At 36.8% G+C, this 23313-nt stretch overlaps 1 protein-coding gene across 1 annotated transcript in view; it reads right to left on the bottom strand.

The window, feature by feature from the left end:
- Positions 1-1041: 1041 nt before the first annotated feature.
- Positions 1042-23313, bottom strand: part of CBLB (Cbl proto-oncogene B) — a 134132-nt gene continuing 111860 nt past the window's right edge. Inside the window, exons 13-17 of the mRNA XM_075194907.1 lie at positions 18779-18925; positions 14469-14551; positions 7804-7941; positions 4806-4907; positions 1042-2750 (exon numbers count right to left, since the gene is read on the bottom strand). Coding sequence (XP_075051008.1) covers positions 2488-2750; positions 4806-4907; positions 7804-7941; positions 14469-14551; positions 18779-18925 — 733 coding nt within the window. The 3' untranslated portion in view covers positions 1042-2487. The remainder of the gene's footprint in view (positions 2751-4805; positions 4908-7803; positions 7942-14468; positions 14552-18778; positions 18926-23313) is intronic.

The raw sequence follows: 23313 nt of genomic DNA on the forward strand, positions 1-23313 counted from the left end.
GGGGGAAGGGTATCCCTCAGGCGACAAGGAACTAGCAGTAAAATAACAACACAGGGCAGTTAATTTCAATCAGGTCAAAGCGAAGAATGAAGGGAAAACACGCTGTTAAATTGTGTTCAGGGAAACCAAGTTTTCAGGAAAGACAGTAGAATTCCTTAGGACGCTAGTCATAAGTTTCATTTTGCAGATTAACCAAATCTTTGTTCTAAGCGCTTGCATAGAAGGAGGATTTTGGACTCTCCGAGAGCTAGCCATTAGAAAAGTGGCTGCAATACAAACGTGTCGGTCAAGCTTATTAAGATGTTTTGAAAAGTCTGGGAACAGGAGAAGTAGTAGAGCATTGTGCGGCAGAAAAGGAAGGTGTGAGAGTGTTTGCTAAAGCAGTGGATTCCAAACTTTTTCAGTTCAAGGCACCCTTAGGGTCTCCAAATTTTTTTTCAAGGCACCCCTAAGCCAAAATAGTTATCAATTAGTCCCCAGCCTTGCTTACCACTGGTCCTGGCCAAGGCACCTCTGTGAGATCTCCAAGGCACCCCAGGGAGCCTAGGGGCACAGTTTGGGAACCACTGGGCTAAAGTATGAATCTCCGACCAGAATCTCTGCAAGACCAGACAGGTCCACCAGATATGTAACAATGTACCTTGTGCCTGACAACCTCTCCAGGAAAGGGGAGAAGAGCTAGGGAAGATTTTATGGAGCCTGGTCGGGACCAAGTACCAACGGTAAAGAAGCTTGTAACAATTTTAATTTTAACCCTAACATTAATAGAACATTTAGAGCTGCCATCCCATACGTCTAAGCAGTTTTCCTCGTCCAGAGCCCCACCAAAGTCCACATCCCCGACATGGGTAGGTATGTGCAGGTTTTTGATGTATGCATGGAGTGGTACAGAGAAGAGATGAGGCCCCTAGAAGAGGAATTGCAGAGAGAGTATTGCTCATAGGGAGAGAGAGGCCTGACAGAGACTTTAAACTAACTTCTTTTTAATGTTGTATTTGCAGTAAAATTACTTCCATTCATTTGGTACAAATAAAAGCAGACTTAAAAATCAACATAATATTTATTAATATACATATGAAGAGAAGGCTGGTTTGCTGCATGGAAGCTGATCTGCCCTTTAGTTTACATTCTGTAAATAATTTACTATTTCAAATAAAATAAAAAACAGACACAAGTAGGATCATTTTATTATTATAACGCTGACTGCTAAGCTTTCAATTTTAATTTTGAAGCAATATACTAAAACTTCCAAGAGTCAATGGTCTCAAATGAATTGGCCAGCATTTGCAGGTGGACTTAACATTGGTGCTTTATTGCAATCAATTTGACCTGTTCAAGTAGTATGGCTTATAAAACATTTCTTCGAACACTAGCAATGGAAACAAATATTTAAACTCTCAATACAGGTTTACAGAAGCAGCATAACAAAATATAGGAAAGAATGATTCCATATAAAACAAGTACATTGCTTAAAAAGAGATGTGTGAAATGGCAAGACCGTACCATTTGAAAGACAGTAATCAGTAAGTTGCAGCCAATACCTTTTTGCCATGGTATGGTTTACCCAACGTTCATTTCTGACAGTAGCGAGGCCACAAAACCCATCTATTCATTTGCTTTTCAAACATACCCCTTTTGCTATTAGAAAAACTGTAAACACGCAAGTCGCATTTTAATTCCAAAAAGATTTACAGATTTGTAACAGATTTGTTTACCTAATGTATCGTACAGCACCTCTGTAGAGAATACATTAAGCAATTTAAATTGTTTTGTACATTTATGCTTATTTTATCCCCATAGTACAGGAGGATGATACAGCTTTTCATTGTAAGCCTTTGCTTTTATGCATTTCCTTCTAAGATCATAGAAGATTAAGAGTTACTATACACCAAGTATAGCTTTGCTAAACAATAGTATCAAAATACTTCTGTAAAGGCAACTGTCCAACAAATTATTTGCATTCATTATACATTCAAATAAATTTCCCCAATACAAAATAATTATCAGTAAGTCAGTAGTAAAGGCCACTTCTTTTTTTTTTTGCAGTATTTTTTGGATAAATTAACATTTTGAAGGAAAAAAATTGAAAGAAAAGCATTTTCCAGAATGCAATGAGGTCAGAAAGTGCTGCTACTCTTCTACAAACACAACCATTCAATATTTAAAAATATAACAAAAAGCAAACTATAAAAATAATACAAATAACAATCTTACCAGCTTTAAAACCAGTAAAAATAAACTATTTCACAGGCTTATCTCAGAGAGGGAAAAATGTTTATATAGGTCAGGTTTTCCAAGCGAACAATTACAAATTTTTTTCCCCAACTTTAGAATTTGACGTATAACGGAGTAAAGCTGGGTTTCTGGCCTGTAAGCATAGCCAAGGGTGTTAACAAAACGAAATGATTGTTTTAGAACGAAGGTGATCAATCAAATTCATTCTTCCTCTTTGCTCCTGGAGTGTAGTCTTAAAGATATGTCATTTTGTTATAGGTTTAGACGTGGGCAGATTGGCGGAGGGCAGCACGCAAATTCTCTCAGTATGCTGCGAGCCACATCTACATTATTCTGGGCGATTTCCAAAGCCCTTTTAACTTCTTCAAAGGAGAATCCCTCACCCATTAATTTAGCTATTTTTGCATCTACATTCTCTGCCGAACAATCAGCACTGTATGGTCTCCTATGATGTATCTCAGGTGCAGTTCTGCGGGGAAGTGGTTTGGGCGGTCTGGCAGGTGCTTGTGGACAATCTATACAAGGACAAAGAAGCAAATAACTTAAGACAAAAAAGTGACAACAAACATGCACCTATTAGCAAATCTATGGTTAGGGAAATGAAGAACATAAAAATAAAATCTCAATCTCATTTTAAATCAACATAGTTCAGTAGAAGAAAAGTCATCTTAACAAAGGAAAATGTCAGGGTAATGCTTTAAATACATTTGTCCTATACTGACAGACTATAATACACACACAGTGGTCGAAGTGTAAATTTAGAAATGCCAGCATGGAAAATGTAAGTCAATGGATTTTGATAGTTTTACAATGAAGGCAGTAGGAGAAGTGGATGGCATTTCAACGTATTCAAGCCCACTTTGACCACTGTGTAGGTGTATGTACCCATTTACATTGCATTTTTAAATTACGTATGACAATGGGTCATGGAAATATGCTAGATATGGTATTACAAAAAATAGTGTCTGAAAAGTAAGAGGAAGTAATGTCAGGTGAAGGGCAAAAAAAAAAAAAAAAAGAAAGAGTGGTACATTTAGAGTATCTTAGTCTATGTACTTCATCTATAGGTAGATTTATACTACAGTATTAGTAAAGCGGTTTGCAATGTTACATTCATACAATGACAAGACACTCATATACAGAGTAACAGATTAAATAGCTGAAGCCAACAATGTGCACACAGGGAGATCTAAAGATTACAGAAAGTCGTCTTAAGTTATTTAAATGTAATGTTTCCAAAGCAACCAGTGCATTATCATTTTTCCATGATGTGTATTGATCTCATCACAAGCCTGCTTTGGTATGTCAGATATCTAATATTTAAATGCTTGTGTTGCTTATCTGTTAGGAAAGAAATTACAGTGCATTTCAAAGCTTGGGAGGGGGAGGGAGAGGGAGAGGGAGAGGGGGGGGGGGGGAGTAAAGAAAAACAAATCATCTTCAAAAACTTCCATTTAAAAGGGGAAACAAAATCCTTAATTTATTTGTTATTTCAAGATGCATGTGCGCCGATCATTTAGTACAGCAACATTCCCATGCACACAGCACTTTGCACATCACACCAGTGCATTATAGCCCAACACAATTTCTGTAGTTCACAATCCAATACATGTATCTAAGGGAAATTTAAGAGTGGTGTAAACAGAAGCATTTTTAGTCTCTACAAAATAAACTCACACAAGCATCACAGAAAATAAATGGGAACAAAGCATATATACTGCAAAAAAAAAAAAAAAAAAAAAAGCACACCACAGGAAATCACATAATACAACAAAAGATGGGTGTTAAAATATTTAATATGTGAGATAATCTTTAAACAATGCATAGTCAGCAATGATTTCCATACTGCAACTCAAGTGTGCTCACAGATAGTGTTGCTTGAGGCACCAAAACGGTCAAGACAGACACATACGAAAAAACCTGAACTGAAAGATTGTTGCAGCCAAGTCCTGCAAAAGTAATAAAGGTGTCTGTAACTGGCCACCAATAGCAGTTCAATTAACTTTTGTTGATGAGTTATTGGAGATCAGAGAGGCAACCAGCATTTCTACTGGACGTTTGTAACAGCAACCAATAAAGCTCAACCACAGTATAGAGGCAGGAGAAAAGGTAAGGTCAGTTAGTGTACTGTTTAATGCTGAAAGAAGTGCTGCAGGGAAAGAAACTTGAGAAGGGTTTGGGTACCAAAGAGACTGTGAAAGCTATTAAGTGTAAAATTGCATGTGACCATATTGGAAAAAAATCCTATCGTTCAGCACTCAAGAAAAGCCACAGGATCAGCATTACAAATGGGATCTGAGGTATAACATATATGTATACATATTAGTGTCCAGAGAGAGGAAGCATTCAGTCCTCACAAAACAAATAATTCACTGTGCAGAGTCCAAACAAAGAATGCAAAACACTACAAGTCCATTATATAGTGAACAGACCAGCACTAGTACTTCAAACTGTTCCAGCAAGTAAGGCATTCATTCCAAAAAAGATAATATTGGTTACATAGTCCAATCCCAATGATCATTTCAGTCAAATGACTTTCTACTAATTCAGTCTTTCAACACACAAGATACCTGAGCATGATGGTAGATGATCATATTCTTGAGAAAGTCGATTTAGCTTGACATCACTTGTTGCTCTTCGAGTTGGTGGTAAAGGGGCTTCTAAACAATGGTCTACAACATACAAATGAATTTGTAGTGGTAAATTAGTAAATGATTGCATAAAAAAAAAAACTTAACACACAAGAAGGGCAACAATTACAATTCATTGTCGGCAGGGGGAATCTTATGTGCTAAACGACGTATGACAGCATTGCAAAATGTTGACAATTCCAAATTTGTACAACAACAAACTAAAGTACAAAAACAACTTTTGGTGCTGGATTCTTCATTAAGGAAAAAGTCCACAAACCCTCCCAGCCATTACAAGACCAGCATTTTCACACACAACTAGAGAACATAGGATTCAGGTTTTATTCCAACCAGAACTAATTATTCAGCTCCCATTTGTCCCAGTCCCAAGCAATTCCCAAATTAATTAACTGGGGCTAGATTGAAAGGTGCAATTCCCTCCTTTTTTTCTAAAAAAAAAATAGGAAAAAATGACTATAGTTACTTGTCAGAATATACAAGGAGTGATTCATGATTTACAGTTTGTGGTTACCTTATTAATTTCATGACATATAGCAGTCACATGACCCAATGAATATATATCCCCCCCCACCATAATAAATAAATCAATAATAAATATATTACAAAAGTCTGACTCCATGTGTTGGTTACTAACTGGACTTCAATACTACTATTTACACATTTGTATATTTAATTTGTAATTCTAGATTATCTTTATTTTGTACATTTATGCTCCATTGCTTATTTATACTTTATACAGTCATGGGCAAAAGTTTTGAGAATGATGCAAGTATTGGTTTTCACAAAGTTTGCTGCTTCATTGTTTTTTGACCTTTTTGTCAGATGTTGCTATGGTATTCTGAAGTAAAAATACAAGTATTTCATAAGTGTTAACGGCTTTTATTGACAAATACATTACGTTTATGCAAAGAGTCAATATTTGCAGTGTTGACCCTTTTTGAAAACTTCTGCAATTCGCCCCGACATGCTGTCAATCAACTCCTGGGCCACATACTGACTGATGGCCGCCTATTCTTGCCTAATCAATGCTTGGAGTTTGTCAGAATTTGTGGGGTTTTGTTTGTCCACCCACCTCTTCAGGATTGACCACAAGTTCTCAATAGGATTAAGGTCTGGGGAGTTTCCTGACCATGGACCCAAAATTTCAATGTTTTTATCCCCAAGCCGCTTAGTTATCCCTTTTGCCTAATGGCAAGGTGGTCTATCATGCAGGAAAAAGCATTGCTCGTCACCAAACTGGTTCTTGGATAGTTGGGAGAAGTTGCTCTTGGAGGATATTTTGGTACCATTCTTTATTCATGGCTGCGTTCTTAGGCAAAATTGTGAGTGATCCCACTCCCACCAGCGCAGAGCTTACTCAGGAATGGCAGCAGGCAGCTGTGAGTGCATCTGTACGCACAGTGAGGTGAACACTTTTGGAGGATGGCCTGGTGTCAAGAAGGCCAGCAAAGAAGCCACTTCTCTCCAGGAAAACTATCAGAGACAGACTGATATTCTGCAAAAGGTATAGAGATTGGACTGCTGAGGACTGGGGTAAAGTCATTTCTTCTGATGAATCCCCTTTCAGATTGTTTGGGGCATCTGGAAAAGCGATACTCCGGAGAAGGAAAGGTGAGCGCTACTAATCGTCCTGTATCATGCCAACAGTAAGGTATCCTGAGACCATTCATGTGTGGGGTTGCCTCTCAGCCACGGCTCACTCACAATTTTGCCTAAGAACACAGCCATGACTGTCTGTACCTTAATGTATTATATTTGTTATGTGTGTGAGCTGTTGTGTCTCCCTATCTACTGTTGATTTGTATAATAACTCAGAAAAATAGTATCAATCTCTATCAGACCATAATAAAAGCTTTTTATTTTCAATATATTGCCCTTTAAATTTTAGGAACAATAAGGCACCGGCTTTTTACATAAAAGGGAAAAAACTTGTACAAGTTAGTGAACCACTGGTTTGGAAGCCCTGAACCCAGTGCCTCTGATAGTATAAAAGGAATTTAACAACACTATACTGGGATAGATTTTCACAAATATCCTCAAGTTTTGTAATATGCAGCATTAAAACGAATCATAGCCTCAGAGTGAAGTAATCTGATGGCTATTATCTCCAAGGAAATTACTTTCTTATTAGAATATATTCATGCCAGGGGCACACAAGCATGTTTATTCTGTCAAACATCAAAATACCTCTAATGATATTACAAGAATCCTTCAGGTAACATTTTAACCCTTTCAAAACTTTACAAAGGAAGACATCACACCGCAGTATGTCATTGTCTTCTGAAGGAAAACTACAAACATAAAGAAGCAGAAGGCGTACAACAGCTAAAACACACTGGGTATTTTAAAGTCATATAGATTCATCTACTAGATCTGAACACCTTATAAAGAATGAATTATGACATGTACATAAAATATAGCTTTGAGCTATGTCTCCTTCTACAGGAGTTACCGAATACTCTAGCAACAGATTGTGGTTATTTACAGCAAGGTTCTTGTTCAAGCTCATAAGGGCGTGCACGATTAACCCTTTATTTCCCTGCGGGGCTTCAAATAAACCACTTTAAACATTTTCTAATTCTGTATTTTATGAACCCTTAATATTACAGATTTTAATTTGTGCCACTTCAATGGTTGATTGTGTTGTTTGTGACCCGCAGACAAATCAATTTCCTACTAAATGGCCAGCAGGAATTCACAAATGCAGAGAAGGGGCACCTTTAATGTGCCTGTTTGTGGCAAGTGCCTGTAAGTGGAGGGAGATTTAATGCAAACCTTAATGTTTTGCAATTTAATGCATGACGGTATCAAACACTCTGGAAAGGAATCAATAAAATACATCTAATGGAAATGGCGGTAATAGTTTTCCATTTAATCTGTGCTGTGATTTCCTTCTCATTTATACTACCAATCTTACCCGTAGGAGGAAGAAACAAGTCCACCCCTGAATTCGGTCTGCTTCCTGACGTAGTCTGTTTTACATGCTCTGTGACGCAGGCACGTGCTGGGGGTGGTGGGGGTTGTGAAGGAAGGGAGCTGTCAAATGATTCTTCACCTGCATATGAACAGAATTCATGCCTCTTAGCTTCATCAGGAATATTCAGCACAACTACTACACTTCGCAAAAGGAAGTATTCTACCTGGATACTAAGGCGTCAAAGAGAGATAATGCGCTACTATATTGTATAGACTTACCACATAAAAACAAACATTTTTGCTTGTGGTTTTCAAACGTTAAAAATAAAATAAAAAATCTCAAAGTGTTTTACAGACAAGAAGATAAACATGAACAAAAGATATAGCCACAGTGTAGGAAAAAAAAGAAAGCAGTTGAAACAATACAAGTCAGCACATTCCAACACAAAAGCATTAGACAGATATAAACCACTTAAGGAGAAACAGAGCAAGTCCTATTTTCAGCTGTCACAAGTCCTTGGAGTAATGTTATCTAATCTTATTGTATTGCTGCATTTGTGGCTTACCAAAGAGAGGATATAATTTTCCATGAATCTACCAGCAAAGAAATGGGGAACTTGCTACAGGATTTAATACTTTAAGTGATGACACTTCTAAACATTGTGCAGGTGCGATAAGCAAAAGAGGAATTTCTGAGAGTCAGTAGGCAAGAGAAACGAAGAAAAGAAAGTAAAGTAAATATAAAAAGCATGAAGCTTCAGCAACTAAAGCTCTTTAAGAAAATCCTGAATTTAAAAAGAGGAATCTTTGTGCTGTCAGCTATTTCACAGTGCAAAAAAACATCTGTGTCCATTTTGTTAAAGTACATTTTATCACAGGACAATTTAAGAACTTCATGATCGACAATTTTTTATGCCTTTGTGGATGGTCCAATTTCCATATGTATGCAATCACTGTTACACTGGAAATTCTGTATTACTTAGTCCTTTGGTTCCCTATCATTCTCACGGCTGCATGAAACGAAGAGTTTGTGACAACAAGTATATGGAGGCAGATTTGCGTATGAACAGACAGAACAAAATAAAGCTTAATATCTAGCATACACAAAATCATCAAGCAGAAAATCCTGTGTATAGAATACAGAGTGGCATACAGCAATATTTAACCTGCTGAGTATCAGCTCGCAGGGAGCACTATGTTGCCACTGTTAATGACACTGGCTTTTTCTTCAGTGAGCTCTACATGGCTGCCAGAGTTCAGTATGATTTCACAGTGTACCAGGTGGATCAATCCCTGTGACAGGCCTCAATTAGGGGCCAGTGTCCTTCGCAGAGCATACCCTAGCTAAGTCTTAACAAGTGTAGCAGCACAATTTTGAACCACTAATTCAAACAAAGTAAACTTTATCAGGTTATACAAAACTTTCCTTTGGTAGCTTATCAGAATAGATCACTAAAATATATTTGAATTATATAAGCAAAAAGGAGCACGGACAGGGAAAAAAAAAAACCCAGAGTACCATGATTCTATTCTGCTCACTCAAACAGTGGAATATCTAAAGCAGGCCTGGACAACCTGTGACTCTCTGGCTACTGGCAAAGCATACTGGGCCTTGTAGTTAAACACTTGAAGAGCCACAGGTTGGTCAGACCTGATCTAAAGCATACATGGAATTTAGACTGTAAGCTCCAATGGGGCAGGGACTGAAAGTCCAATATAATCTGTACAGTGCTAGATAATTGGTGGAGTTATATAAATAGTGATGATGATGAAAATACAACTATAGTTATTATACAAATTCTAGCATTTACTGGAAATTTGCATATAAACCCATTTATTAGAGGTATGGTTTACTTTCATAGTAAAGTGTGTAAGTGTGGGTTTTTTGCATGCCCTAACAGAGGAAGTTGCTTTGCACCTACAATCTGGGTAATATTATGTAATACAAAAGAATGCCACTAGTATTTTCTGCCACAACATGCTACTATTTATAAATCTTCATAATTCCTTGTGAGGTACCTTCTTATTTTAACACATTTAAATGGATTTGCTAATCACTTTATAAAACTAAATCCATACACAGGCATTTATTTTACTAATTGTCAAAACATTGTATAGAGGCTAAACATTTTTTTCTGTCCCACTCAATCAGCAGATAACTCGAGGCTAGTAAAGGAAAAAAGTATATCATGTCCTAATGGGGTAGAAATAACTTGCACACAATAAAAATCATTCATATTGTGCTCCGATCAGCTTTGAGTAACGCACCAATATCTTTCATACACTGCACCAATATTAGCAAAGCTTAAAAACAAGCCAAAGCCCTCAAATTAGATTTCCTTATCAAACCAAGCAGTATGGTTCTTCCAAGAATGCTAAGAAATAGTTATTTGCAGTGACGTAAGGCCCGTGTAGAATAATATATTCCCATGCTTTACAAACATTTATAGAAAAATAAAAACCAAAGTAAAATTTTATTATTAAGATATACACTCAATGGACACTTTATTGGGTACACCTGCTCATTAATGCAAAAACCAATTCAGCCAATCATGTGGCAGTAAAACATAAAAGTTCAGTTGTTTAGATCAAAACTCCAGAATGGGGAAGAAATGTGATTTAAGTGACTTTGACCGTGGACTGATTGTTGGTACCGGACAGATAGTAATCTGTCTTCCCCCCCATCCATTGGTCTCACTCCTCTTCAATCTGTCCTCAACTCTGAGGCAAGATCGATCTTCCTTTCTCACAACTCCACTTCTACTTCCCCTCTCTGCCAAGCCTTACACTGGCTCCCTTTCCCCTACAGAATCCTCTTCAAACTCCTCACCAACTTCTCTGCTCCCTTCCATACATACTCCCTCTTGCCACCCTCTCCAGTCAGCCAATGAATACTACCTCTGGTAACCTTGTCTCACTCCCGCATCCAAGATTTCTCCTCTGCTGCCCCCACCTCTGGAACATTATCTACTTATATCAGACTATCCATAGCCTGCAAAGCTTCAAGTGCTCCCTATAAGCCCACTTGTTCTTTAAAGCCTACCAGTCCACTGTTTAACCACTCTCCTGATTTCTTATAATAATATTTGTGTACCCTCTCTAAAACAAAGTATTCCTCAACCTTATTCATCCTCCCGCTCTGTGTGTCATACACACTTGTTTCAACCCTTCCCCATATTTCCAATTACCCTTACACTGACTCACCGCTGTGTGTCAAACCCTTTTGTCTGCCTCTTCCCCTCTAGATTGTAAGCTCTCGTGAGCAGGTAAGATCCGATAAGTAGCGCCCACACTCCTGGGCACAGGTTCAGCTTGTGCCAATTTGCCTTCTATTCAGTCCCCCATTTCTCCTGCTTCATGCTTCTACTATATAGTGAGTTCGGTGGTAGTCATTTAATCAGCACTCACAAAGCAAGCAGTTTAGAATGACGAAAAAATACAGATTACTATAACAGCGACAACCTCAAAATATCCATTTACCATATAACAGACAGACACTATTTCCGGCACATTTAATTACCTTCACATCTAAAATGCTATGTACTTTCTTGTTACATGCATTCTGTATGGTTCAGCAAATCTTCTCTGGTGCCTTATTATTAAAGTTTAATAGCAAGAAAAGCAAGAAACTTGGGCTACAGTGGACACAGGCTCACCAAAACTGGATAGTTGAAGATTGGAAAAACATTGCCTGTTCTGGCGACTTGCAGATGGTTGGGTCAGAATTTGATGTAAAGAACATGAATCCATGAATCTATTCTGCCTTGTTACAATAGTGCAGGTTGGTGGTGGTTTAATGGTTTGGGGAATGTTTTCTTTGTTCAGTTGGTATTCAGGGGCCTAAAATGTACATTGTTTAAATGCCACAGCCTACCTGTGAATGTTTGCTGATCATGTGCATCTCTTTACGCTCACAGTCCACCCATCTTCGAACTGTAGTGCTTAATTAAATGAGGCACTTGGAAACATGTAAAGATAACCCACAATATCAAAGATGACAAAAGCCTAGTATAAAAGTCCAAAACATTAATGTAAATTAGTGTAGGACAATGTACATTGGAACTTACAATTCCAAGGGGAAAGAAGCCAGGTGCAATAAGTTTGCTATCATAAATGTTATTGCACACCACCAAAACGTGAACACCTCAAAGTTTCAGGAGGCAGAATGTTAGCCGCTCTCGCCTGAGCAGGGGAACAAGTAATCCTGAACAAGGGTTTCGTTTTATAGCCGTCGCAATGGCACATCTTTCAGACTTCACTTACGCAATATTAGGTGGTCTCGAGCAAGGTGTTTCTTGTCCAAGTTTGTGTATACTGCAGCAAATATTTCCATACCTCCAACAGGATACTTCTCAGAACAAAATTTTGGGTCACCAGTTTTCCCTTTGTTCAAAGAAAAAGATAGACTGCATTCTTTCAGTACTAATATAACACAACATTAATCACACACCTAATGCTTTTGCCCATAACATGGCTTTATCAGATGATGACCGTTAGTAGTACACCCGGCTTCTTTTCCCAAGGAATTTTCAGAATCGTACGTTTCGATATACATTCATGGCTACAATTATATATGCCTCTCCTTCTGGTGGCAATGATATATGCCTCTCCTTCTGGTGGCAATGATATATGCCTCTCCTTCTGGAAGATACTTAATTTGCAGTTGCCTATAAATTTAGAACAGCATTTTCCAACACCAATATACATTAAGCTTTTGACTCTTGTCATCTTTAATATTTTGAGTCATCTTTACATGTTTTCAACTGCAGATATAATGTTCTTGAATTATACTGTACAAGTATGTGCACACACTCTGAATTTTTTTTTATTATGTTTTATGGGTATTTAATAAAATCAGTCCTGCAGAAGGTTTTTTATTTTACAATTCATATTATCTCAGTGTATCTTATGGATTTACAGTTTTGGTGGCACTTGTATATATCTATATAGTATCCATCTTCTAATGGCTACTTCCAGCAGGATAAAGCACCATGTCACAAACAACAGGTCATATCTCAAATTGGTTCCAGGGACATGACAATGAGTTCGGTGTACTCAAATAACCTCCAGTCACCAGATCTCAATCCAATAAAGCACCTTTGGGATGTGGTGGAATGGGATAATGTGAATGCATGAATGTGCAGCCTACAAATCTGCAGCAACTGCATGATGCCATCATGTCAATATGGACCAGAATCTCTAAGAAATGTTTCCAGCACCTTGTTGAATACATGCCACAAAGAATTTAGACTCTTCTGGGTGCTCCTATCTAATACAAGAAAGGAGTACCTAATAAAGTGACTACTGAGTGTATATCAAAGAGCAAAATTAAGGCGTCTGTGTATGCTCTGTATAATGGGGTTTGTTATGTTTAGTTCACCACAAAACACATGAGAAGGGTAATTGATATTCCTTCCACAGGAGAGCACTTTAAACTATATCTGGCCCACCATGATCTAGATCCATATTCAAGCAGTTGTGCAGCACTGCCCCATTTCAATTCATTTTCATGGTTCCATTCAATAGCATCACAGCAGTCACAGTAATGGATAAAGATGAAATGTAAAAACAGTTTGGACAGTTCAATCCTTTTCACAAAGTCAGAAAAATATCAATTAGATGTCATGTATACCACAATAACACCGACAAAGTTTTCTAATCTCTGTATTTCAATATATAGTGCAGTATAAAGTCTACATTAAAAAGTACATGTCACCCGCAAAGAGTTCAGGCAGGCATTTTGATGGCTTAAACAGTGTACAAAAGAATGTAGTTTAACTAAAAGTTACATAACTGAGGCATAAATAGCTTTGAATTGATAGGATGCATTCAATCTGTATATTTGTTTAGGCAACACAATAGCTCTGATATGTGTAGACGGTAGGTATATTTTAAGCATTTCTAGTGAGGTCAGAGAAATATGGAAGAAAAGGCAGATGTTAATATTTTAGTAGACAACATGACAAATAATATATAAAATATCAAGGCATATAAATCATCATCAAATTAAATCATGTGAAGAAAAAACTATATTAAAAGAGAAGATGAATCCACACAGTGATCAAACTTCAGGAGACTTTACTTGCCAAGAAAAATACAAATTTTTCCAATCTATGTTTACACATTCTGTTAATTGGATGTTTTTATTGAATGATCTGGATATGAACATACAAGGTTAGGATTATGGGTGATGTTCTCTTCCAAGCTGCTGCCGCTAATTAACAGTAACATTTGCTTGCAGCGTGCAGGATACAGAAACAGCATTTCTCAGCCAAAGTAGATTTTTAGGCTTCAAGTTGATTTAGAAAATATATTATGTTCAACTCTACCTACCTAAAATCAAGCTAAAAAGTAAAAATAAATATATGGTTCCAGAAATAACTTTTTACAAATGTATTTACTAAATAAATGTTTTAAGTTACTCAATACTATATTAATTTTTAATGAGAAGAGCTGTATGTTTTATAAATACAAGTTTGAGGATTCAAATCATAAAAAAAATAAAATACATGACAATAGAATCTAATACCACAAAAACAAAACAGCTTGGCCCTAGCTGAAGATAGAGCTGAGGGGAAACAGACTTCATGCATATGAATATTATCAAAGCAAGTCAGAATTGACATCCATCTTTATACCAGCCATTTTTAGTTAAATTGTGCTTACCAAGATCTGGAGCCTTAAGCTTTTTCATCTCAGATGTGTCATTGTGCGTTCCATTTGTCAAACACTGTCCATTCTCGCATAGCCTAAAAAACAGAAGGGAACAAAGCAAATATGCTGATGTTAAAGAGTATAACATAGCACCATTATGGGCAAAAAATCCCTAATCCTAAAACCAGGCTGACAAAAATTACCATCAGTGTCAACTATTAAATTCACAATTGCAGAATTTAGTTATTCCATGAAGGGCCCCCAAAATGTACCTACAAAAAATCACTAGTGTCAAAACCAATCTGTAAAACAGATAATTAGCAGATTGTGATTGCATTTTACCTTTTCATAGGTTCAAGGTTAGAAATGCAAAAAAATGTAAACCTATTTTAACCAGTGTATGCCACATCACTATTCAATGCCACTAAAGAAAAGCTTAAATTCAAGGACTTATCAAGGTCCCGAAAGAGTGACCGATATCAATGTGTCCAATTGATACTGCAAATTAACTGGTGGTAGATATCTATTCTGAATAACCTGGTCTGCCTTATCCCACGTATGATCAGTTAAATTCAGATCTGTTAGTTGTCAATGTTTCTGTTGTAATTTGTGGTATGGAGCACTATCCGGTTTCAAAAACTCATTCATCAATGAGTACCCTACCGCCAAAAACAAGACCGACATGTTCATTTATAGTGTTGTAATCAAACACTGCCCTATATAGTCTTAGAAAAGGGTCCTGATGTTTGTCACAATAACATCCCCAAACCACTACACTGATGCCAACACCAACTTGCACTGTTGACACCAGACAAAAAGATCAGTGCAATTTTCAGCAAATCGTGGTCCTCCAATTAGTGCAGAACAGCAGGGGCTGGGTTTCGTCAGATCAGGTGATGTTTTTACTATCCAGTATCCATGTCTCTTAGCCCACTACAATCACATTTTTTTGCCAGGAGTTGGCCATATCTAGCCAGTGAGTTACACTATACAAATCGTTTCTGCCTCTGTCAGCTTTTCTAACTCACTGTGTTGAACCACAAGACCGTGTTTTATTCCAAGTTATGCGAGTGGTGGCTCTTTCTAGATACTCCTGTGCCATTCATTTATCAGGATTTTACTGTGTTTTGATATCAATTTGCCTGGTATCTATTATCATGGTGAGCTCAAATTTGCTTAAATATTCTGCCTTGCATTTTTTCCTAGAAAATTGCATTACATAATCTGTTGGTACCTGCCTAAGCCTTTTTCATACATCAGGTGATCATATCACATTTGGCTTTTCGCACTACGGCAGCTTTGCCAGGAATACATTTTTACGATACCCGGTTATATTATTTTTCAGTTCAGATAGAGCTTTCTTTTGAAACCATAAATAATTAAGTATCTTCTACATTTATTAAAATCAATATACTTTCTAAATGTACTTTTGGTATTCTTCTCTTGCCTACTTTCACAAAATGAATTCAACCCATGAAATATACCCCATATTTCCAACTGCAATTTCTATTGTATACTGGGGTACCAAATACAAGTGCTGCAGATACAGAGGATTTGTTTCATTGCTGTCATTTTTATTGCCGTTCACGTCTATAACATAAAAATGTAAAAATTTAAACATTGTTGGCAAATAAAATAAAAAAATAAAAATCCTAAAAAACTTATACAATATTTACAATGATTATAAAGGCGAATACACAGTATCCATACATTGCAACCCTTTATTTATCAAAATATTTTCTAATTAACAGCTATGTAATAGAAATGTTATCTACACTATTAATTCAGACAATAAATACAAATCCTGTATACAGAGGACAGGCAAGCACTGTACAACATTTAAATGCAAGAATCATTCTGTAACCAGAGGACACTGCCAATTTCACATGAAGTGGATGAAGGATTGTGTGCCTTCCTTATTTATGGACTTGCCCTATTGTCCTTTTAATTTGCAAGGCATTTTGTTCCTGTGAACATTAGAAAAAAGGTGCTCAGGAGAGAGCAAAGAGAAGAAGTCTAAAGGCTTTTAAGTTAGATTGTGCATCCTCCTGTCCCTGTGAGCTTAGGAGCCAAAAGTACTGCAGCTGCATTAGTTTATTTGGCTTTTATTAATCATACAAGCACTACTTGAACATGGACTTCACACACCTGTAAGTTTGGTTGTAAGTTTCCACCTATAATTAACAAGTGGCAGTACCTCATTCTTAGTGGTAGAACCAGAGCTGATCTTACAGTAGAAGGGACCAAGGGTAAATGTCAAGCTTCAGAAAATACGTAGCTCTTGTGAGAGCAATATATTAGTCAGGGGCACCATGGTCAATAACTGAAAATGTATATTGGCAGGAAACTTTTAAATGACCAAGACCATCATACTGTTTGAGCAAACCACTTACAGTAAGAATATGGGTGTATACTGCAATCTGTACAAGGAAAAAAATATCCTTACTTACAGACAGATGAACTAATGTGTGGGGAGAATGAATCAAACTTTGCACCAAAAGCACTGTAACCATTTTTTTTGTTTTTGTTTTACAGAAGTGACCAAGAGAGTAGACGTAGTGCAGGGCATATCTGTGGAAAAATATGTAATGTCCTATGAGAGATTGGGAGTAAAGTATTTGATTTGCTAACTGAAAATGAAAGTAATATGAAAGCAGCATGGGAGATCATAATGGATAAACAGACATACAGCAATAGGTTGTGCATCCCATGGGCTAAACCTACTTATTAATGACATTGTCAAATTGGATACTCTGCAAATGATCTATAAAAGAGCAAAATAAATAATTAAGCATTTAAAATATACTTTAGTCTTTAAGAAGAAGCAAGAAGAAAATAATGCAAAGTAAAATAGTAACACTCAAACTCAGTTGAAAAAGTAGATGGGGAGCAGTGATCTCGTTTTAAAGTTAACGATAAAACAAAAGACAAAACAAAATAAGGAAGTTCTTCACCAAACTGTAATAACTGAAGATCTTAAAGTGTCCAGCAGTGTAAGGAACACAGTAATTGATGATGAGGTCTTATGTGTTCAGCTGCACAACATCCTGAAGATTCTAAAGCCAATTTCTTCAGCAATCACTGAATCAGACAGTGCACTTCTGTCAGACTTTACTTATCATATGGCTCAGATACAATCAGTTTTTGTCTAGAATGGAAGTGTACCTCTGCTTAGAAGTACAGAAGAAGGAAAAGTTAAAGACTTTATTAGTAGATAGGAAGAATTTTGCTGCCAATCAATTCATGCAGCTGCAAATCACCTACATCCAAGATGCTAAAGAAAGAGTTGTTGATTACAGCATTGCTACTGCATTTGCCTTCATTACAAAACAAGCAACACATTTAGAACTTTATGCTTGAAATGTACTTTCAAAAATTGTAGAATAAAAATAACTTTTAGATATTTGGTCCAGCAATATAACTGCAATGTAGTGTCAAAGAGTTTGCATGATGCGTACTCTAATGCCTCTTGCTTCTCGTCTGTTTTAGATTCCTTACGCTTTCCAGCATGTGATAAAAACTAATTCAAGTTTGAAAATACCCACACCTTACATAAGTAAGCAAGAGTTCCTCAATCTGGGCAGACTTTTAGTTTTCTGAAGTACATGAAGAATGTGAAAATGAGGAATCAAAAAAGATGATACCGATTAAAGCGATATATCAGAAAGCTAGACAAGACCGTTTCATTACGCAGCAGTGATTTTATTTAAGCAGTCATTTGTCAAACTGGTTTATTATTCATATAACTGTTTTCACAATTATGGTACTGGTTACCTAAGCAGCTTATAGCTCCATTTGTAACAAAAATATAAAGTAAAACTTATTAAATTTGCAATTAGTATCTGAATAAACAATTTAAAATTTAATATACCATAGAACATAATACATATCTTATTCTTAAAATAGTAACGCGTTTAGATTTGTAAAGGGAACTAAGAAAATATTTATTGTATGCAGTTCTTCCCAAATTTCTGAGTTTCTTTCATGGCCTCAAAGTTTCTGTCATTTTACATCCTAAAGCTAGATGACATCACAGGTGTTTCCTGTTTAGAACATTGGTCCTACTATGATGCAAGAAGAAACCAAATCTCTATTACAGATGTCTTCTGTCTTACAGATCACCTAATTTAATTGATAGTTTTAGGAACGAAACCTGCAAATTACTATACATCATCCAAGAAATCAGTCAGTGACATTCAAACAATAAAGCAAGCATTACATAAAGTAGTTGCTATGGTGAAACAAGCTATTGGTGTAGGGTCCTGCAATGGGAGTTTATCTTCACATAGAAAAACACCAATAAAATCCATTTAATGTCTTACCTAGAAAAAGGTTTTACACTATGACAGTGAAGCGGCAATGGTCGTGCAGATACAGGGTGAGAGGAGGGTATTTTGTATTCACCATCATCATCATCTTCTACAGAATTCCTCACTTTATCTGACAGTGAATGTAACAGTAAAGGACACCTATGAAAAGAAAAAAAATATTCTTAAAAATGTAGATTTAAATGTACATGGTTTCAATTTCTAGATCTAGTATATCACCACAAATACAACCAGAATTAAAAGGTCTGTAATAGAGTTGGTCAGTAAGAGAGAGCCTTGTATAGACTGTGGCTTTTGCATTGTTTACGATTAACAGGAAATTCACAATTAAAAGTTGAGCCATCAATTGCACTCTGGCGTAGCATATAAAACCAGTAAAATATATTTTGTTACAAGTTATTATGCAACTGATGAACATAATGCAAGTGAAGGAATTTTGTGCTTAAATTACCCTAAAAACCTAAAACATATGGCCATATCATGAAACTTGTTTCATTCCTAAGCACAAATATCTAAAATGACAAGACCCAATTTTCTTACTGCAATTTGCAAACTCAGGAAAACAAAAATGTTGTTAGGAAAATTAATTAGCTGTAGGTAACAGTATATTTCACTTAATACATATAGGCCATGATGAAGTAAATTTGTTCTTCAAAAAAGGTAATTTATGTACGACTGCTTACATCTGTAATATTATTCAGCTATTCTAAAATATTATACATATTTACAAGGAAAGAAAATAAGATGGCAGTTTTAAAATAGCCAATAGTATGTATTACTATTATATATGACACGAAATGCACAACCTACACTTATTTGCGGCCCGGGAAAGAAAGAGGACTGTAATATTACAATAGTATCCAGGTATACAGTAGTATAGGAATACTTTAGTATTCCTGCCCTGGGGTCCAGAGTCCTCAAGTATCTTTCCTGTACCACACTGCATAGGGTCTCACTGCAGCTGTGAAAATAGGGACTGTGGCATTGACGTCAGAAGGTCTGGCAGAGTTAGGATGAATTTGCTACACTCAGATATTCTGCAGAAAACGTTCACTCTACTGCAGAGTTTAGTCTAGTGAGTGATACATGCAAAAAATCTCAAATTTTGAGACTAAGCTTTGGTGAGCATGAGGTAGCTCCCAGGATGCAACAGCAAAGGATAGGTAATAAAAGTAATGATAATGCAGACAGCAACCCTAGGACCAGGGTTAAAGTGATGTCCTACAGGTTAGGGGAATAAGTGTGTTGCAGAGGTCAACGGGTGAACAAATGTCATTCAGGTGATGGGGTAAAAAATGTGTTGGGTGAGGGGCATGGCATGCCCACTACATGGTATGGCCACAACCTTCTGGTGGTGCACAGGCTTCAATCCTTATGGGGACTTTCACAATGTTGAGAGAGATACAGTATCACTGCAACCAGGTTCCTTTTATTCTGTAGTGAATTTAATTAATTTATTTTTTAACAAATTAATATTTTATTGTTGCCCTTACAATTGAGTAATTTTCTTCAAATGTGGTGCTCGTGCCCAAAAAAAAAAAATGATCCCCCTTAGATATAAAACACATAGAATTAAAGCACTCACAGGCAGGGTCCTCTCTACCTATTAGCCCATGTCTGTCTACTGTATAACTCCCTTGTATGTCCTGTCATGTATTTCGCTGCACACGGTCAGTCCTCATAGCATTACTCTTACTCATCTGTGCTACTTATGTGCATTACATCATCTATTTGTTACTTCTGCATCCGGCGCTACGGAATCTGTGGCACCTTATAATTAATAATAGTGTGACAGTACACTGCCTCACAGAGGATACAAATATTTTGAAGGTGGTCAACAAAAGTCCAATTATAGGACCCATTGGTCACTGTAATCACTTATTGCTATAACGTACTCTTTAGGTTGCTAAAAAAAAATGTTACATGCGTATATAGTTTCACACATAGAAAGGTTACAGTATCTTTTTAAAAAAAGCCAAAACCACATTTAAAATTATAAGCATTTTGAGTCTACGTTTGTGGTTCATTTACATTCCTGTAGCTGCGGAGTTTAAAATATTGGCTGTATTATTAGACCAGAAAAGAGAAGGCTATATGAACATATATGCCGATTAAAAAAAAAAAAAGATTCTGATATTCATAACATTTACCAGCATTTTACTAAAACATATAATAATTCTGATGAGCTATAATGGTTTGTAAAACAAGAGGTTAATATGAGTTTGAGGGGAGATGACCACACATTTATGCTGAAACCATGTGAAACTGGGTGGATTTTTAAGGGTGTTCAGCTACTTTTTTGATTAAAGGATTTGTATATATTGTATGGATTTTTTTATGTATATATTTCTTGATGGTTTAATGATTTAAAAAAAAAAAAAAAAGTTATTGCAATATAGACCCCTAACCACCATGTACACATTTATGTCTAATTGGCCTGTAGAATAAAGTTTCTCTCGAAACACTGGCGACATGGATATGCTGATATACCGAAGATGTATGCTGGGGGGACCGTTTTAAGTGTCTCTATGTGAAATACTTTGGCATTGGTTTATAAATACAACATACTTGGGATAAAACTCAATAATGTTGCAACAATCTTCCCTGACAGAATTGCAGCGGACATGTGAGATTTATCAGTTGTGGACATACTGTGAACTGCTTGTTCTTTAGGAAGAGCTAATCTATTTATTTTTTTTCGATTTATTTGTATAATGTACTTTAGTATGCAATCACTATTATTTCTACTGAAGTCATGTTAGAAATTTGTAAAATCACTGTATAGTGTTTATTGCAGTAAAGCATCTGGATATGACATTTGTGATTTGTATTTCAAGTAAAATGGGTACATTAACTGAGGAGTGGTGAATATGATACAAGTACCAGCACCTTAAAGAAAATAATATCTAATTAATATTCTACACAACTGCCTGTCTCTGTAAGCATCTCTAGCTAAGAAGGCAACACATGGATTAGTTCAACCTTCATTAACAAATAAGGATGGGTTACACAATTATAAAATCATGCTGGGGAAAAGTCCATATAAAAATGGATATTGTATATCCTGAGCTCATAACCCCTTATGGACTATAGAATCAGAATAAAAAATTTTGAAACAAATGGAAAATGTTTTGCTAAATACAACTAAATATGTACAGTCATGGCCAAATGACACAAATATTATGTATCACAAAGTCTGCTGCTTCAGTTTTTATGATGGCAATTTTCATATACTCCAGAATGTCAGAGTAATCAGATGAATTACAATTAATTTCAAAGTCCCTCTTTGACATGACAATGAACTTTATCCCAAAAACAACATTTCCACTGCATTTCAGCCCTGCCACAGAAGGACCAGCTGACATCAGGTCAGTGATTCTCTCGTTAACACAGGCGAGAGTGTTGATGAGAACAAGGCTGGAGATCACTCTGTCATGCTGATTGAGTTAGAACAACAGACTGGAAGCTTTAAATCATTGTTCTTCCTCTGTTAACCATGGTTATCTGCAAGGAAACACGTGCAGCCATCATTGCTTTGCACACAAAAAAGCTTCACAGGCAAGGATATTACCAATAGTAAGATTGTGCCTAAGTCAACCATTTATCGGATCATCAAAAACTTCAAGGAGAGATGTTCAATAGTTGTGAAGAACTAGGCGCTTCAGGGCGCCCAAGAACATCCAAGCAAGTGCCAGGACGTCTCCTAAAATTGATTCAGCTGTGGTATCGGGGTGCCACCAGTGCAGAGCTTGCTCAGGAATGGCAGCAGGCAGGTGTGAGTGCATCTGCGCGCACAGTGAGGTGAAGACTTTTGGAAGATGGCCTGGTGTCAAGAAGGCCAGCAAAGAAGCATCTTCTCTCCAAGAAAAACATCAGGGACAGATGGATATTCTGCAAAAGGTACAGGGATTGGACTGCTGAGGACTGGGGAAAAGACATTTTCTCTGATGAATCCCCTTTCAGAATGTTTGGGTCATCTGGAAAACCGCTTGTCCGTAGAAGGAAAGGTGAGCGCTTCCTGTGTAAAGTAAAGCATCTTGAGAATATTCAAGTGTGGGGTTGCTTCTCAGCCAAGAGAGTGGGATCACTCACAATTTTGCCTAATAACACAGCCATGAATAAAGAATGATACCAAAACATCCTCCAATAGCAACTTCTCCCAACAATCCAAGAACAGTTTGGTGACGAACAATGCCTTTTCCAGCCTAATGGAGCACCTTGACATAAGGAAAAAATTAAAACTAAGTGGCTTGAGGATCAAAACATTGAAATTTTGGGTCCATGGTCAGGAAACTCCCCAGACCTTAATCCCATTGAGTACTTGTGGTCAATCCTCAAAAGGTGGGTGGACAAACAAAACCTCACAAATTCTGACAAACTCCAAGCATTGATTAAGCAAGAATGGGCGGCCATCAGTCAGTTTGTCGCCCAGAAGTTGATTGACAGCATGCCAGGGCGAATTACAGAGCTCTTCAAGAATGGTCAACACTGCAAATATTGACTCTTTGCATAAACCTAATGTAATTGTC

This window comes from Mixophyes fleayi, chromosome 2 (genome assembly GCF_038048845.1).
Source record: "Mixophyes fleayi isolate aMixFle1 chromosome 2, aMixFle1.hap1, whole genome shotgun sequence".
Taxonomy (NCBI): Eukaryota; Metazoa; Chordata; class Amphibia; order Anura; family Limnodynastidae; genus Mixophyes; species Mixophyes fleayi.